Here is an 18,431-nt window from a genome sequence, read left to right on the forward strand (position 1 = left end):
CCTCCCCACCCCCAGCCCCGCCTGCCCCAGCCCCGCCGCCGCCGCCGCCGCCGCCGCCGCCGCCGCCGAAACTACCGGGCCTCCGGCCGCCCCGGCCCTTCACCGTCGGCTCGCCTTTCCCCTCGCCCGCTCGCGCGCCCCCGGCAGCAGCACCATGTTGAATCGCGTCCCCGGGCCGAGCCGCCTGGGCCGGCGGCGCTGAGAGGCGGGCGAGAGCCGGGCCGCGGGAGGGAGGGAAGGAAGGGGTGGGGGCCGCGCTCGCCCCGCGGCTTCGCGCGGATCCGGCAGTCGCCTGCCCCTCTAGTTTCGCTCCGATTTCTTTAAACTTTTTTAGAAATTCCCCTCCCTCCTTCCCTCCTCTCCCCTTGGCCTCCTGCTCCCTCCTTCCCCTCCTCCTCCTCCTCCTCCCCCTCCCTCCCTCCCTCCCTGCGCCGCCGCCGCCGCCGCCGCCGCCGCCGCCACCGCCGGCCCATGACTGAGCCCCGCCGCCGCCGGCCGAGGAATGGGCTCCGGGCTCTGGTAGGAAGCGCAGGGAGCGGGGGGCGCTTTTAAAACACCGATCTGGGTTTTTTTAAAACCTCCTTCTAAAAAATAATGGCAAACTCGACGGGGAAGGCGCCTCCGGACGAGCGGAGAAAGGGACTCGCTTTCCTGGACGAGCTGCGGCAGTTCCACCACAGCAGAGGGTGAGAGCAGAACCGGGGGGGCAGCGCCGGGGCGAGCCGGGGCGAACGGGGCTCTCCCGCCCGGGCCGCCGCGGGGTCCCGGCTGACAAGTGCGGGGCTTTCTCTCTCCCGCAGGTCGCCTTTTAAAAAAATCCCTGCGGTGGGTGGGAAGGAGCTGGATCTTCACGGTCTCTACACCAGAGTCACTACTTTAGGCGGATTCGCGAAGGTGAGTGGAAGTTTTAATTTGTATTTCCCTCTCACTGGTCTCCTCCAAAAAGTCTCCTTTGACCCCGGAGTGGGCGCTCGGGGCCGGGGGGGTGGCCCGCGGGGGCCAGAGGCGTTCTTTTCGCTCCCAGCCGGTGGCACGGAGGCGGACGGCGGCGGGGCTGTTTTTGGCCTGGTGGCTCGCGTGCGCGCGGCGGGCGCGGGGCTCGGCGGGCGGGCGGCCCGGCGCCGGCTCGCGCCCTACCCGGTGCCCGGCCGGCCCGGCGGGGTCTGAGCGCCGCGGCGGGGAGTGCGGGCGTGCGGGGCGCCCGCCCGAGCCCCGCGCCCGCCCCGCGCCCGCGCCCGCCCGCTCGCTCGCGAGTCAGCTCTGCCGCCGCTGCCGCTCTAGCACAGGCGGAGACACAGAGACACACAGACTCTGAGAGCAGTTTTCGTGCAACTCAAAATTAGCGCGGGCAGGTTTAACATCGATAATCGGCTGCGAAATGATCCCGGCAGCCGGGGGCACAGCCTCGGCCCCTTCGCTCTCGGTTTATACAGCTAACAAAAGAAACCAGGACCTGTCTCCAAATAGCCATCTTAGGCTTCAAGGCTAGGCAGAAACTGTAGGCCTCAAAGAAGGGCCTATGGAGATGGATAGATCTGGGAGAGGGATCGGAATCGGCCCCGGCCCCCCCAGAACCTGCGGACGTCGCTCTCCGGAACAGTATTGATCCTTTTGAACTTTTTTTTTTTTTTTTAGTGTAAACGGACCGCGTTGAGATTTAAAAGGGGGCGACAGAGGGACTTGCGATTGGTTATTGTCCGGGCTTCAAAAACAAAACAAACCCACCAACCCCCCCCCCCCGCCCCCCAAACAAAACAAGTGCTCTTAAATACTGGGCTCTCGGGTGAAAACACGGTGATTCAAGCAGCCCTTGCTTAGTTACTCTTACGGATCGAGCCGAATCACCCACTGATGCCTGAGGTATCTGCAGATCTCTGTAGAATGGGTATTTATTTCAGAGTTAGGTTAGAGTTTTCTTGAATTGTGCACTTTCAGACAAGTGTGGCTGTGTTTTTAACAGGTTTCTGAGAAGAATCAGTGGGGAGAAATTGTTGAAGAGTTCAACTTTCCCAGAAGTTGTTCTAACGCTGCCTTTGCTTTAAAACAGTATTACTTGCGGTGAGTAGTAGTGACTCTTCCAACAGTGTTTGGGAATAAGGGATTTATGGGGAGATTTGTTTTAGCAAAAAGAAAAAAAAAAAATCCCCAAACAAGAAACAAACCTTGCACACCAAAACAGTCTAAACTTCTGTTAATTTCAGTCTGAGAAACATTAAATATCCGTAAACTGAGATTATAAGAAGGTGAAAGTTTTCCTCACCTATTTTGGGATTGTTTACATTTTTCATACAGAATCATTACAGGTGACACCCCACCCCCATCTTGGTAAACATTCTTTGGTGACATAGTTATTGATTGTTTGATATCCACAGAGGGGCAGAAAGGTGATGCTTAGTAAGAGTTAAGATAATTAATGAAACTTCGGATCCCTTGGGAAATTTTTTTCTTTGTTTTGGAAACTCCTTTGCCTTTTAAAATTCTGACTTTAAGATTCTTTAAAAAAATGAAACCTCTGTGTGGAACCGTGTCACTGAGTAGTTTTTCAGTAGAATATTTCTGCATAGCATAGCATGTTGGTGCCTTAAGTGACCAGGATTGTTCTTAAAATATATATATATATATAAAATATATATATATATATATATTTTTTTTTTGGAATTTTTGAATGACTTAAAAACCTTTAAAAGGATTATTATCTATTTAGGAAAATTAGGGATACTGCAAAGTGGAATACTTTGATTTGGATTTTCCTTCATTCTTCCCCTTCTTTTTTGACTATTTATTTGACAAAGTAAATTTCTTCTTTAGTTGGCATGTGATACAGTTTAGATAATATATTTTGTGATTCAGCCTTAATTTTTTCTCAGTTTTTCTCCTAGGAATATTTTTATATTGTAATTTATTATGAGGTCATCTTTTATTTTTAATATTTATTTTACTTACCCATAAAGGCTCTTTAGTTGGTGTTTGTTATTTAAAACTAAAATAATGCTCTTCACATTTATTGCTTTTTAATAATGATGTTATAGGATGGCCTTTTAGGTAATGTGGCTTCTGCATAATTTGAGCTTGGCGTTTATCATTGCTCCAAATGCAATATCCAGATGTAGATATTCTGTGTTATGTTCAGCATTCTGGAATAGGAAATGCAGTAATTGCACAGGTGTACTTTCTGTTGGCTATCTTAGATTGACTTCAGGCTTGAAGCTGAAGAGTTTGCAGAACTTTGTGAGTAGTTACTGAGTTACACAGAAGTCTAGAAAATATTAAATATGGTTAGTTGTTATCTCTTGTGAGGGTGTGATGGCATGTGTCAGAGTGCATTTTAAAATAAAAGACTGAAACAAAAAACAAAGTAAAACAAAATTAACCTTCAAAATTGTTGATTTAGTAATGTGGTGAGAAGTAGAAAATTTTTTATTTATGGTGATACTTACTTGCTCATTTTCATTTATAATATTGAGAGGAGTACTGTTAATACATGTCCTGGTTTTCTGGTAATCAGTTTGAACCATTTGGATTTTAGACCGTTTAAAATACATGTTAAGTTATGCCTGATATTTATTGGATGATTGATTGATTGATTTTAATATCCAGAAGGTACTGTATGATATATATGTTTCATGGGATGTGTGTTTTTCTGAAGAGTTTACATTCATACTAATAGAGCTTTAGCATAATCAAATGGCTAGACTCCCAGTTTATTATAAGTTACATAAATATTGTTTTTCCAGTTGTGATTTCTATCTTGGGATCTATCATCCATTGATGATACTGTTTTTAACAGTAGTAGTTTCAAGATTGTTCACAACTCTGTATTGTTCTCGGGTCAGTTTGAGTTTTATGCTCTTATTAGAAGCTACATTTTGAACTATGTCCTTAGCTAAACTTGTTTTTCCTCCATATGTCACTCTCCAGGTTTGTTTTTTGTAGGGTTGTAGCTAGGCTACTAGGAAAAAAGTTGAAGTATTTGTTTTGGAAAATAAAACCATGTGAAGATTTGCATGGCTTGTAAAGAAATACAAAAGAAATATGCTGGTCAAAAATTGGGTACTACCAACCTTGGAAGGTTTTTTTCCATAGTGGTGTAATATTGTACAGTTGGAGGACATGTATTATGATGGGTTTTACACCTTCCTCTGAAAAATCTTAACTGGCAGACAGGATGCCAAGCTTTCACAGTAATTCTGTTACTTAACCATAAGAGTGCCTCTTCATAGTAACCAACAGTAATCAAGTGACTTTGTAAGTTCCCTCTTTGATATGTCAAATTGAGTATCATGGTTTCTGATGAGTAGATAATGCAGTGTGTTTTATAAATCACAGGTGGACTAATTTTTTTTTAATATGAACTGCTGTTTCATTTGACTTATTGTAAGGACTGTCATTACATGTGTTCTTGTTTAGAAGTTTAAAATTTGCTGACATTCCTCTGTAGTTAGAGGGGTAGCTGTTAGCCTGGTATTTTATGATATATTTTCATGATATTGCAGACATTTAAATAAAGAAGAACAAACTAATATGCTGGCCATTCTAACAGACATAGACATCAAATACAGAGACTTGAGTTTAGTGGTCTGCCAAAAGTTAGCTTGATTGTGTCAAACATACACTTATTCAGTTGTAGATTGTCTACAAAAATTTCTCAAAGTCTAAAATTGAAAATGCAATTGATTATTTGTTTTAACATTGGCAGTTAATTTTTAAAAATAAAAGTGCCTACTGATAATGTGTAAAAGTACTATATTTAAAGCTTGGATATTACTCATCTATTATGTCTATGTATTTTGTTTTCACTTAGTTCCGTTCTTGGCATGTACATCTCAATATATTCCACAGATGTTCATTATTAGAATATCTTTATAAGTATAAAAGGATAAGTTAATAATTTCCCACATTTTGTAGATGAAGAAGTTAAAGTGCAAAAGTATCTAAATGGCTTTAGGGACATTTGTTAATTGGACAAAAAAGTTGTATTCTTGATATGTGTTCAGTAATATTTAATCAATCTATTATGAATTCACTTTGTTAGTCAAAGTGATTTTAAGAAATTAAAATATAATTGGAAATTACTTATGGTTAAATTTATTCCTGAGTGTATTTATACCCAGTGTTTTCCATATTTACTCAGTTAATTTTATATTTTCATTTTGTTTTGGTGCTAAGATTGGGGGACAATTTACTGCTCTTACTTTTTGTTAAGAATTTGAAACCTTGGTATGAAGATTTAGGTAAATATTTCAAATAGTTGAAGAATTTTGTTTTAGCTTACTGATGCCAATAGTACAGCTATAGTCAAGGTTAAGTTGATGTTTCCATTATAAAACTTGATTTTTTGAAAAGGAGGTGAAATACCTTGGACTTAAAAAAATTTGTTTTACAACACTGTATATTACTGATTTTCTTATAAAATGATTTTTTTACATGTACCTACCTTTGGAATAGTCAGAAACTTAATTGTAGAATTGTACCCGCTATAGTGAATTTTCAGTTTCATCGTGAATTTATTTATTTTTTTCCCCCCTTGGTGGATGAAGCCCTGCCTTAAATTATACCAATTAAAGTTTATATTTATCAGGTAAATAGAGTGAATACACTTGTGTGCTGGGTGGTTAGTGTCTACCATGTAGATCACTTTTTTTAAGAGAAAGTCTTTTATGAATCATGAGGTTAAATGAAAGAATGCTTCAAAACTGTAATATAAGTAAATAAAGTAATACATTGAGTTTGTGTATCAACAGAATTGATAAATGGAGATTGCTCTCCTTATTTAAGGAAGGAAAATAAAAGTAATATGAAGACTGGAAGAAAAATTGTATCTAAATAAATTATTCATATATGCATTTAAAAATTAATTTTGTAAACTATAACCTTTCATTTTGAACAAACCTGATTTTGATATCTTCTCATATTCTGTTACAGTTTAGAGGGTGTGCAAACTTGTTGAAAGGAGGAGTGGAAAGTAGAAAAAGTTGAAAGACTTATGAGACCTCAGCTAGGTTAGTGTTGTGTCTTAGAAACCATGTTTTAAATAGCTTAAATTTGCCCTCAAGTAGAAATAAATCTAACTCTTTCCAGGGTGGATAGTTTTCACTGAGGACACAAACTAAGAACTTAACTGTAACTCCCAGAAATGTTTATATGCTTTTTTGCATTTAAATTTTCTGCCTTAGCTGTGAACTAAAATTGTCTGCTTCTAAAGAGGAGCACTCTTATAATCCTACCTCTTCTCTGTTGTTGATTCAGTATTTTCAGTTGGTTGTGTGTAAAATCCACTATGACTGATAGAGAAGTATATCACTTCTGTGAATATTTTATAATCTGAAATGAAATGATATTGGAAGTTGGAAAAGGAAGGAAAAACAAACATTTTAATTCACTGGAATGTAGGTGCATTAGTCAGTGAGTAAGTACTCAGTACTGCATGTTTTTAGGTAAAGTATTTAGAGTGTTTTTCATTATTATTTGGGGGAAGGCTGCTTATTGGGCATTTTCCAGAGCGGTACAGTCCCTCCTCAAGTTTGCTAGTAAATATAGGGTTTGTTTGAATTAGGAAGTAGAGGACATATGGGGAGTGGTTCTCTTTCTACTGCTTTCATCTGGCACCACCATCGTCACCACACTCTTGGGTATTCAGGATCAATTAGAGTGGAGATTCCCAATTTGTGCTGTATGAAGCACTTGTTTTCCTGAAATGTCAGTATGTTTCCTTGAAAAAAGACTAAATGAATTTGAGTAATAACGATAAATTTGTGTTACTTCATTGAAGGACTTCGTAGAGACTGTATTTTGTTAATGTGAGTTGTGGATCTCAAGACAATTTGGAGAAACACTATTTATTACCTCCCTGCCTCCACCTATGGTAAATGATGGTTCCCAAACACTACCGTACATCGCAGGGGAATGTTTGCGGAACATCTACTAAGTTCTGTGGAGCACAGTTTGGGAAACCCTGAGCTAGAAGTAATGAGGGTAAAGGAAGAAAAATTTTAAATATGGAAAATGAGAAATGAGAGGTAATTATGTATATTTATATAGATATATATAAATACAGATTTAAATGATTTTTATGGTTCTATTATTTGCTTATCTTTATCAATTGCTGTGCAGAATTATATTGGTAATACTTAAATAGTTGTTCGAATAGGGGACATTAAAATTATCTTGTGTTCATTGCCAGGAAGAGAAAGGTAGCCAAATCATTGGTCACATTGTTTTGCAGAATAGTAATTACTTTTGTTGAAATATGATAGTCATGCTAAAATCTGTATTTGCTTCAGTTCTACCATTTCAAAAACATAGATCATAATCATGAATTTTGACTTTAGGGAAAGCTGTTTAGAAGTAGATCTTGGTTTAAGGACCAAACTTACTGGAGATAAAAATGGAGATGTTAGAATTAAAGATTGTCATCAAATATTTTATGGTTTGAAATTGTAAGCATAATTGTTACGAAAAGCAAAAGCATTGGCTTTTGAATTTAAAATAAATGTAAATAATATGGTTAGTTCAGTTATCCATAGTAGAGTTCAGGAAATAAGCAGGTTGATTCTTTTTATTCAGAAGTACACAAAAATGTATATATGGTGATCGATACTAGTATTGGTTACCTATCGTAAAGGTTATTAATGGATTCACTTAGGATATAAAACTTTTGGGGGACCTGGAATATAGAGATGGTTTAGAGCAAATTGTCACTCTCAGTAGCATTCAGGTTTTCTATGAATTTTATTGTGCTTTCCAAGAATTGTCTTATTAAAATAGGGTCTAACATATATTTTTTTGTTTCAAACATTAAAAAATATCACTTGTGCTTGGATACTTTTTGAGTATTCATTATGCTCTGAATTCAAAGTTAATTCGTTTCTATAAGATATATACCCTTGTGACTAAGTATATTGTAGTGATCTATTGCTGGAACTGGAATCTCTTGGTGATATCTAGGAATAGATACTGCGTTATGAATTATTGTCCCCAAATGATAGATTCATACTTCCATCAATATCTAAATTAGTGTTTGCAGATCCACCCCATCTTACTGCAAGAGAATTTTATGGTGGGGCTGAATCTCTTGTTTTGGCTCTTTTATCTCATTAGTCTCTTAACAGCTCCCTTTTCCTATCATGCCACTGATTTATTGAAGTAATGGGGTCAGTTGTCCTTTAGAATGCCCTAAATTCTAGATTTGGTTGACTTCTTCCTTCTAGTGTCAGTTAACTTGTTCCTCTATCCCCTGTATCTATTTCCTAAAAACTATTAGATTTAAAGATTGAAAAAATTCAAGTTTAGTATTTTAGGTGTACTTTAATAGGTAGTGCTGTGCTTTTCATCAGATTATGAGGCATATAATGTTTAGTTGTCCTGTTTTAGTGGTGCTAAGATTGATCAGTGGTTTTATGACTTAATGGTCTAAAACACTGTATTTTTTTAAAGTATGCCCCAGGTGATTCTTAAGTACACTGAAGTTTGAGAACAGCTGATCTAAGTGTTGGAATTAAACCAATTGAGTTGCTGAGATAACTGGTTTAACTTGGCACCAACATGTTGGCCAGGACTGCATCCAGAGCAAAACCTCTAGGTGACATCTGGTCTAGGGGCACCTGCTCAAGCTGCACCTGTCATCTCTAAGCAGAGCCTGGACACACCCTACTTTGTTTCTGGGCTCTAGAGAAGATAACAAGGGCTCCACTTAAGTTAAAGGGAAAAAAAGGGGTAAATGAACTACCAATTTGAGCTTATCCTAACTGTATTTGTATAGTAATTTGGATTTTAAAAATTTAATTAAAAATAAAATTTCTTAATATCTAGGTTTTGTTTTTAAATACGACTTTATAATATTTTCCCCAAATGGAATGCCATTTATTTTATTGAATTTACTGACCGCTTTTTCTCTTTGTGAGGATTTTGTTGGTCTATCTCAGTACTGCTTAGGGGAGTTAACTTATATTGTATAAATTCCTTTAAAAATAACAATACTAACAATAGCTTGTCTTGTTTAATGCGCTTTATCTTCATGTTTCAAACTTTTCGTATGTGAGATTTTATTTTTATCATTTCAGATTTCAGAAGTAATTGATGTTATTTAATCTCAGAAAAAATAACACTTAGAAAAGAATTTCTTTACACCACTCAGACTCTTTTCTTCTGGAGCATATGGGCTACTGAAAAAAAACAAAAAAGGCTGTAGGTTATATGCAACTTTCAATCTTAAGTGTCAGCCATAATTGCCACTTGGTAAGGTTTATTTTATATATTTTCAAACCACACTTTCTCCCCTTTACCTTTCCATTCTTTTCCCTGGTGATAGACCTGCTTTACATTTTACAAAGCTTTGTTTTATACATAACCCTCCATTATCCACAGTTGTTAAATATCTTCAGGTATATTCCATGACCTAGTATGTTTATCTTTTGCTTCTTTCGGTAAATGACTTTTTTCATTACTGTGTAATGGGACCAAGCCAAAGTGTTGCTTTTTATGAAGTAGGATTTGAATAAAGTTGTACAAGAATATTGTTTGAATATACATCTTAATGGGATATATGGCAAGTATCTTTAATTCTTTCTTTCTGAGTTCTTAACTATTGTACTTGGTAAATTCTTACTTAATAGTGTTCAGTGGTCAGCTGCTCTGTGCACAGAGATGATGTTTATTATATAATTATAATATACACATCTTTCATGGTGACGTGTTTTCAAATGAAATTTGTTTTTGCCCTTCTCCTAGCCCACTGGCTATTTTAAATAAATAAAATGTTAATATAACATACATGAGGTCAGTAGGAACATTCTTCCATTAAAATAAGACAAAGAAGAGACCATGGTTAGGGCCCTAACCTGTTGTACTTTAGAGGTGGGGTTGAATTTAAATGTGTCAGTAATAATGCCCAAGTTGATCACACTTTCCATAATGGTTCATAGGTTAAGTGAATTTTCAATGTACTTGAGCACAGATCAGACCACTTAGTACTTCATAAACAGTATTTAGTACCTAAGCAGGCTGTACCTCCAAGTGCACTCACAAGTAATAGGTCAAGAGTGCTTAAGTGGTTTGGTATAACCTTTTTAGTTTACACCATTAAAAAGTCAAACTTCTGAATTTTTGAGTAGTTTTTCCAGGTAGCCCCCCATTGCGATGTATTAATTTAGTAGTAAAAAATCTGGTTGAGAGAGAAATGATAAACCTATCATTTTTTGTCCTTCCTATGTTTTCTTTTTTCAGAATTGTTAAATCTTTTTTTCGTTTTCTGTATGTGAATTCTTGTTTACACTTCATTTATATTGACCAATTGTTATTTTGCCACATTTGCTTTGTGTTTTCCTTTTTATATGTGATGGTGTGTATACATATATACACACATTATTATAATTGTTATCATTACTGTTGTTTAATCATTTGCTGTCATTACAGTTATAATGCCCTTTCCTCCTAATTAAGTGTATATTACTTAAGAATAAAAACATTCTCTTATATAACAGTAGTAAAATAATCAAATTCAGAAAACTTAACATGAATATAATCATATTATCTGTATTATATACAGATCTTATTCAAATTTTACCAGTTGCCCCAAAGATGTCTTATAGCTGTCATACCCACCCATCCCTAATCTGTGATCTTGTATCACATTTAGTTATCTCTAGTTCTTCAGTCTTTTGTGATACTACCATTTTTGAAGAGTATGGGTCAACTGTGCTATAAAATTTGGATTTTTCTGAGGTTTTTTTTGAGGATTAGATTTAGGTTAAGCATTTTTGGCAGGAGGTATGTGATGTCACTTTTTCCCGTTATTGCTGACATTAACTTTGGTTAAGGTGGTGTCCTCCTGGTTTCTCCACTGTAAAGTTTCCATTTTCTGTTTTGTAATTAGCAAATGACCCGTGGAGACGTACTTTGAGACTGTAAATATCTTGCTCACTGTCAAACTTTTACCTAGTGGTTTTAATATCCATTGATGATTCTTGCCTGAATCAATTATTATGATGGCTGTATGATGTTTATTTTCTAATTTTATCATTTCTTCTACATCTTATTAGTTGGCAATCTATGATACGGAAAATATTTTTATTTTTTATTTATTAGAGTTTTATATTATACAATGGATTAAAGTCTATTACAGTTATGCATTTTGCTGCTTCAGTTTGGCCAGGAGGAGCCCTTTCAAGCTGCCTTCTGTGTATTTTTATCAAGTTACTATTATTTTTGAGCTCTTTCTTGCTTTCTGACAAAATAAGATCTTCTAGAGTCAACTTGTGTTTTGCTTTCCCTGCTGTAGCATCAGCTATTTCTTCAAGAAGTCCTGGTTCCTTTTAGTGTGGAATGGTATATAGAAACCAAATCTGGGTGGTAGATGTACCCATTGTTATTGGGTTATCTTTTCTTCTGGGCCCTTCCAGAGGGCAGAGCTAGCAAGTTTACTTATTTTAAATATGAATATACACATTTTGCAAATCATAAGGCTATACTGATATCTCTAATTACAATCCACACACGTTTTCTCTTGCCTTCTTCCATTCCATGTATCTCCCTTTAACTGCATTGAGAACCCTAATTCCTAACACCAGTGTATTTACTTATCTTGCTAGTTTTGTAACACATAGAGAATAGTTTCAGAATTGTTATACCCATACCACTACAAACAACAAACCTGCCAAGTGGAGTTACAAATTTGTTTGCATTTCTTTTTGTGTTCAGACTGACTTTATATCTGTAAATAATTGTGTTAAAAAAGGTTCACAGTGACTGGATTCTATTTTTCTGGGTATAGTTATTCACTTAAAACAGTAAAGTTCACATTTTTTCCGTTTGTATTCAATTTTGTGTTTTCCCCATTATTTGTTCCTTTAATTTTATTTATGAATATATAAAACCCTTAAGATTCTAAAATCAAAATTTAAGAAAAGATATGCTTGGAGTTTACCCTCTACCCTCTTTTCTTCCCTGTCACTTCTGCCCCATTCCTACCCATGCTCTTTTGGTAACCAGTAGTTTCCGGTTATCCTTCCTGTTTTTTTGTTTGTGTTTTGTTTTGTAAAAATGAGGTATATACATGCATTTTTAGTTCCCCATCTTAACATTAAGAATGCACACTATTTTTTTATTTTGCTTTTTTTCCCTTAATGTATTGGGTTGGCCAAAATGTTTGTGCACGACGTTACGGAACAACCCGAACGAACTTTTTGGCCAGCCCAATATCTTGCCTGTAACTCTAAAGTTAATAAAGTTCTTTTGTTTTTAACAGCTGCATAGTATTCCATTGTGTGGTTATATCCTACTTTATTCATCCAGTCTCCTACGTAATGACACTTAGGTTGTTTCCAGTATTTTACAATAACAAATAATGTCACATGAATAATCTGCAAATCTAGTAGCCTTATGCAAACCTATTTTCAAATTTTTGGAGATGGATCTTCAGAGTAAATTACTAAAGTGGGGGTTGATGCAATAATCAAAGAATAAAGGCATATGTATTTGATTAAATTCTGCCAGATTCCCACCAGATTCTCTCCAAGTAGGAGAGAACTATTTTGCATTCCCATCAGCAGTATATGAAGGTACCTGTTTCCCATAGCCTTACCATGTGTTTCTCAAGCTTTTGAAGTTTTATCGACCTGGGGGGGTTAAGAAATGGTATGTCACTATATTGTAATTATTGTGGCTTTATATAGCATGTTTTAATATTCGGTAGTGCCATTCCCATCTCATAGTTCTTTTTTTACAAGGTTTTCTTGGGTATTTGTTTATGTTTTTTTTTCCATATGAACTTTAGCATTAATTTGTTCTAGTTCAGAAAAAAGCTTTTTCTTTCTTTTTTTTTTTTAAATGGGGATTGCATTAAATCAAAAACAATTACCTTAGGAGAATGGACATGATGATATTGAGTTTACCTAGCCAAGAAAAATGAAAGTCTTCTATTCAATCTTTTTGTGTCATTCAAGAGTCTAAAGTTTTCCTTTTACAGGTTTTTGACATTTCTTAAATTTATTCTTAAGTATATTATCATTTTTCTTGCTATTGTAAACGTGGTTTTCTCTTCCATTATATCTTCTAATTAGTTATCATTTATATGAAAGTTACTGATTTTTTATATTGTAATCTGGCGCCTTAATTGTTTTGCCGCTTGTATTAGTTTTATCATTGATTAAAAAATGTTTTTAGACGTACTAGTATGTCATCTGCAAATGGGAATAGCTTTACTTCTTTTCTAAATTTTACGCCTTTAATCATTTTCTTTTGTCTGATTGTATTGGCCACTTTGAAATAGTTAGGGAGACGAGGGCATCTTTTCCTTGCCTTGATGCTGACCTTAGTTGGATGGTTCTATCATTTCCTCATTGAGTAGGACACTGCCTGCTGTGTGCTCTTGATGCAGTCTTAGCTCTGTATGTTCTATTAACATAGTATTTCTATATCTGTAATGAATAATACTGTTAGACTTAAAAGTCAGATTTAGTGATATCCTTCATATGTTTATCTACTAGTGTTTGACTAATTTTTCAAAATCTGTGATTATTATCAGTGTTCAAGAGAGGAACTAATACTGATTATTAAAAATTTTAAATCTTATTTTACAGTTTATGCTTGAATGTAAATATTTCTCATCTTCTAGGAATTTAATATGTAAATAAAAATCAGCTAAAATGCTAAATGATAACTTTGGAGGAAAATTACCTTTGTCTATCTGTCCATTAAGAACTCTTCACTATTTCATTCTTTGCTGGCCATTGCATCACTGGTTATACAAAAACAAGGCAATAATTTTGTTTTTGTTTTTAATTCATTGCTTGATTTTTATGTTATTAAGACTAGGATAAACTACGATTTGATAGTTGTTTGATTTTTATCTTCTCAAGGTGAGAAGTAGTTAGTTGTCTTTATTTACAAGTCATCTTTATAGGTTATCTACCCTGTGGAGATGAAAAGCAAATTCATGCTTTAGTTACAACCAGAAATCTTAAATGTTTGGGTCTGTCCATTCAAATCCATTATCACTAAATCAAATGTGTTATGTTTTTACGTTGTATATTTGATCCTCAGAATTAGATATAATTTGGATATTAAAGTCTTGCTAATTCTGAGAGTTACTTAGAACATTCCTCCTTCTTTATTCCCCTGTTTGTAAACTCTGGGGGTTAGTTTAAGTGGATGCGTGTGTGCGTGTGCACACATGCAGCACTATTTATTAGCTTTAAGCAAATTGCTTGGTAATTTCTTGGTCAGTTTTTGGTCATACCAAATCTTATAGATATTTACCTTACACATTTAAGTCTTACACATTTAAGGAGCTAAGTTGCAGTAGACATTAAATATTATATGCAAATTTGATGTTTTATAGAGGCCTAGTAATATAGCTTATGGAGCCTGAAAACTTAGATTCCTAAAGGTAGGAGCAAGAAGTATGTACTTAGCAACAGTTGGATATGACTACTGAACCTATCAATTCATAGCATCATCATTCTTAGCTAGAAGGGCTTTTAAGAAGGTGGTCTAGCCCCAGGCTTTTTGGTAGGCTAGAAATAAGGATATTTTTTCTGGTGGGCCTGCATAAGGATAATTGTGAATTGTCTTAGGTCACTGTTACTGAATGATAGGAGGGGGAATGTAGAAGCCAATTCAGAGCTTCCTTTATTACTCTAGCTACTCTATTGTGATTTAAAAGGAATAAATGTAGAAATTGTTGCGATTTCTTTGCTACTACAAAACATGACCTTTACTTTTACTTTAAGATGACTTTACTGACTTATACCATCTCTGAGGCATAGGTATTAAATTGTTGGCCAGTAGCGGTGATAAATAAGCACATGATTCATCATTTGTATCCAACGTCTTATCTCTTTCCCTTCCCTGTCCAAAGGATTATGTTTTATAAGAGAGGTGAGTATTATTGGAGAACCCACAGCAAAATATAACAATCACTGGGAAAAGTCACTTTTTCTTCAGATATTCCATATTTTTAAATGTTTTTCTTGGAAAAAGTTAAATTTGCATATTTGATAAAGCTGGCCCCTATTTTTTTTTTTTAAATAACAGGAATACTAATTTAAAGTTTTCAATCTGATACATTATTTTTTAGATGGAGACCTCTACTGGAAGTATGAAGCAATAGATGGATTCTATTATACATTGTAAAATATCTAGACAAAGGAATGGTAGGGAGATTGATTTTTAAAATAGTCAGTGTAAAGTATCCTAGAGATCTTTAAAAGAATCTTTCTATGATACTTTAGATAATAATGTACTTTTGGTTTATGACATCATCTTAAGTTTTTAAAAAGCAGAATTTTGTCTTTTCTTAGCTGTTTATTAAATTTGCCATGTGCCAAGCACTGTACCAAATGATTATAATAACTCATTTCTTCTTCATACCTCCCAATCACATAGGTACTGTTACTATTATCCTGATGTTAAAGAAGAGAAAACAGGACAAAGGAGTTTAAGAATCTTGTCCAAGGTCACACAGTTAGTAATTTTAGGAGCTAGTATTCGAACCTGGGCTATCTAGCTCTAAAAAAGGCGTGCTGTATTGTTTTCCCCGAACTCCACGTGGTTTCGTCTTTATTAAAAAAGTGTGTGAAGAGAAGCACCTGAAGGGAATATTAGCAAAATATGAAAATAGTTGGGGTAGTTGTGGGATTGTGGCTTTTTATTTAAAAATCTTTTAATAAATCTTTTTACAAAAGACTTGTTTGCTGCAGTACAGTTTATATAGTATAGCTCATTTTTACAGATATTCATCTCACTGGATTTTTACAGCTTTACAAAATAGGTGTCATCCTATCTTATAGATGAGGAAAAAAGCCTTTAAGTATCATTGCTAATAAGTAATGGGGTCAGAATTAGAGTTTAGTTTTGTGAATTATAATTTGCTGCTCTTATTTTACCACCAAAGTCTTGGGGGCCAAGTACTTTAAAAAAAAAAAAATTTATTTACCTCTTAAAGCTCCTAATTCAACATTGATACATTGTAGTTGTACTGAATCAGATCCCCTGCCATGGGGAGGTTCTTATGAACTCTGGTGGGTATGGTGGGCCTTTCAGCAAATGGGGAATCTAATTTGGGAAATTCTGAATGAATTGAAAAATTCTAAACAGAATTAGTAATATAGTATCCCATTGATGTGGCCCTAAGCTTAACCTTTTCTTGTGCGGTTCTATGAAACAAGCACCAAGAGCCAGTTTTTTTCAGACTGTCAGTTTACAGAAGAGCAGGTTAATAGAGAATTCCAATTGTTTTCAAAGTTGATGAACCAATTTTTGCTGCACTTTATTTTTTTTAAAATTTTTATTGGCGTATAGTTGCTTTACAATGTTGTGTTAGTTTCTGCTATACAGCAGAGTGAATCAGCTGTACGTATACATGTATCCCCTCTTTTTTGGATTTCCTTCCCATTTAGGTCACCTCAGAGCACTGAGTAGAGTTCCCTGTGCTATACAGTAGGTTCTCATTAGTCATCTGTTTTATACATAGTATCGATAGTGTATATATGTCAATCCCAGTCTTCCAGTTCATCCCACCCACTCCCCCCTTTCCCCCTTCGGTATCCATACATTTCTTCTCTGTTCTCTACATCTATGTCTCTATTTCTGCTTTGTAAATAAAATTGTCTATACCAGTTTTTTCAGATTCCACATATATGCGTTAATATACGATATTTGTTCTTCTCTTTCTGACTTACTTCACTCTGTATGACAGTCTTTAGGTCTATCCATGTCTCTACAACTGACCCAATTTAATTCCTTTTTATGGCTGAGTAATATTTCATTGTATAAATGTACCACATTTTCTTTATCCATTCCTCTTTTGATGGACACTTAGGTTGTTTCCATGTCCTGGCTATTGTAAATAGTGCTGCAATGAACATTGGGGTGCATGTGTCTTTTTGAATTATGGTTTTCTCTGGGTATATGCCCAGTAGTGGGATTGCTGGGTCACATGGTAGTTCTATTTTTAGTTTTTTAAGGAACCTCATACTGTTCTCCATAGTGGCTGTGTCAATTTACATTCCCACCAACAGTGCAACGGGGTTCCCTTTTCTCCACACCCTCTCCAGCATTTATTGTTTGTAGATTTTGTGATGATGGCCATTCTGACTGGTGTGAAGTGATATCTCATTGTAGCTTTGATTTGCATTTCTCTAATAATTAGTGATGTTGAGCATCTTTTCATGTGTTTGTTGGCCACCTGTATGTCTTCTATGGAGAAATGTTTATTTAGGTCTTCCGCCCATTTTTTGATTGGGTTGTTTGTTTTTTTGATATTGAGCTGCATGAGCTGTTTGTATATTTTGGAGATTAATCCTTTGTCAGTTGCTTTGTTTGCAAATATTTTCTCCCATTCTGAGGGTTGTCTTTTCGTCTTACGGTTTCCTTTGCTGTGCAAAAGCTTTTAAGTTTCAGTAGGTCCCACTTGTTTATTTTTGTCTTTATTCTCATTACTCTAGGAGGTGGGTCAAAAAGATGTTGCGATTTATGTTAAAGAGTGTTCTGCCTATGTTTTCCTCTAAGAGTTTTATGGTGTCTTGCCTTACATTTAGGTCTTTAATCCATTTTGAGTTTATTTTTGTGTATGGTGTTAGGGAGTATTCTAATTTCATTCTTTTACATGTAGCTGTCCAGTTTTCCCAGCACCACTTATTGACGAGGCCGTCTTTGCTGCATTGTAAATTCTGGCCTCCTCTGTCATAGATTAGGTGACCATTGGTGCATGGGTTTAATCTCTGGGCTTTCTATGCTGTTCCATTCTGTTTTTGTGCCAGTACCATACTGTCTTAATTACTGTAGCTTTGTAATATAGTCTGAAGTCAGGGAGCCTGATTCCTCCAGCTCCGGTTTTCTTTCTCAAGATTGCTTTGGCTATTTGGGGTCTTTTGTGTTTCCATACAAATTGTGAAATTTTTTCTTCTAGTTCTGTGAAAAATGCCATTGGTAATTTGATAGGGATTGTATTGAAACTGTAGATTGCTTTGGGTAGTATCGTCATTTTCACAATATTGATTCTTCCAATGCAAGAACATGGTATATCTCTCCATCTGTTTATGTTGTCTTTGATTTCTTTCATCAGTCTCTTACAGTTTTCTGCATACAGGTCTTTTTCCTCCTTAGGTAGGTTTATTCTTAGCTATTTTATTCTTTTTTTTTGCAAGGGTAAATGGGATTGTTTCCTTAATTTCTCTTTCTGATCTTTTGTTGTTAGTGTATAGGAATGCAAGAGAGTATTAATTTTGTATCCTGTGACTTTACTAAATTCATTGATTAGCTCTAGTAGTTTTCTGGTGGCCTCTTTAGGATTTTCTATGTATAGTATCTCTACACTTTATTTTTTTGAGTGTAGGGCCACCATCATTAGTTTACAGTCATGTGGAATTTTGGATTTTACATAGATTATTAATTCAGTTTATCTTCTATCTCTATGCTGGAAGGAACTTTTTACA

The 18,431-nt window shown here is 36.1% G+C and overlaps 1 protein-coding gene across 2 annotated transcripts in view; it reads left to right on the forward strand.

Annotated features, from left to right (window-relative positions):
- Positions 1-451: 451 nt before the first annotated feature.
- The window catches only part of ARID2 (AT-rich interaction domain 2), a 169,612-nt gene continuing 151,632 nt past the window's right edge, over positions 452-18,431 (forward strand). For both annotated transcript variants that reach the window (XM_059935721.1, XM_059935722.1), the window contains exons 1-3: positions 452-686; positions 801-894; positions 1,961-2,058. In XM_059935721.1, coding sequence (XP_059791704.1) covers positions 595-686; positions 801-894; positions 1,961-2,058 — 284 coding nt within the window. In that variant the 5' untranslated portion in view covers positions 452-594. The remainder of the gene's footprint in view (positions 687-800; positions 895-1,960; positions 2,059-18,431) is intronic.

Source organism: Balaenoptera ricei, chromosome 10 (genome assembly GCF_028023285.1).
Source record: "Balaenoptera ricei isolate mBalRic1 chromosome 10, mBalRic1.hap2, whole genome shotgun sequence".
NCBI classification, from domain to species: Eukaryota; Metazoa; Chordata; class Mammalia; order Artiodactyla; family Balaenopteridae; genus Balaenoptera; species Balaenoptera ricei.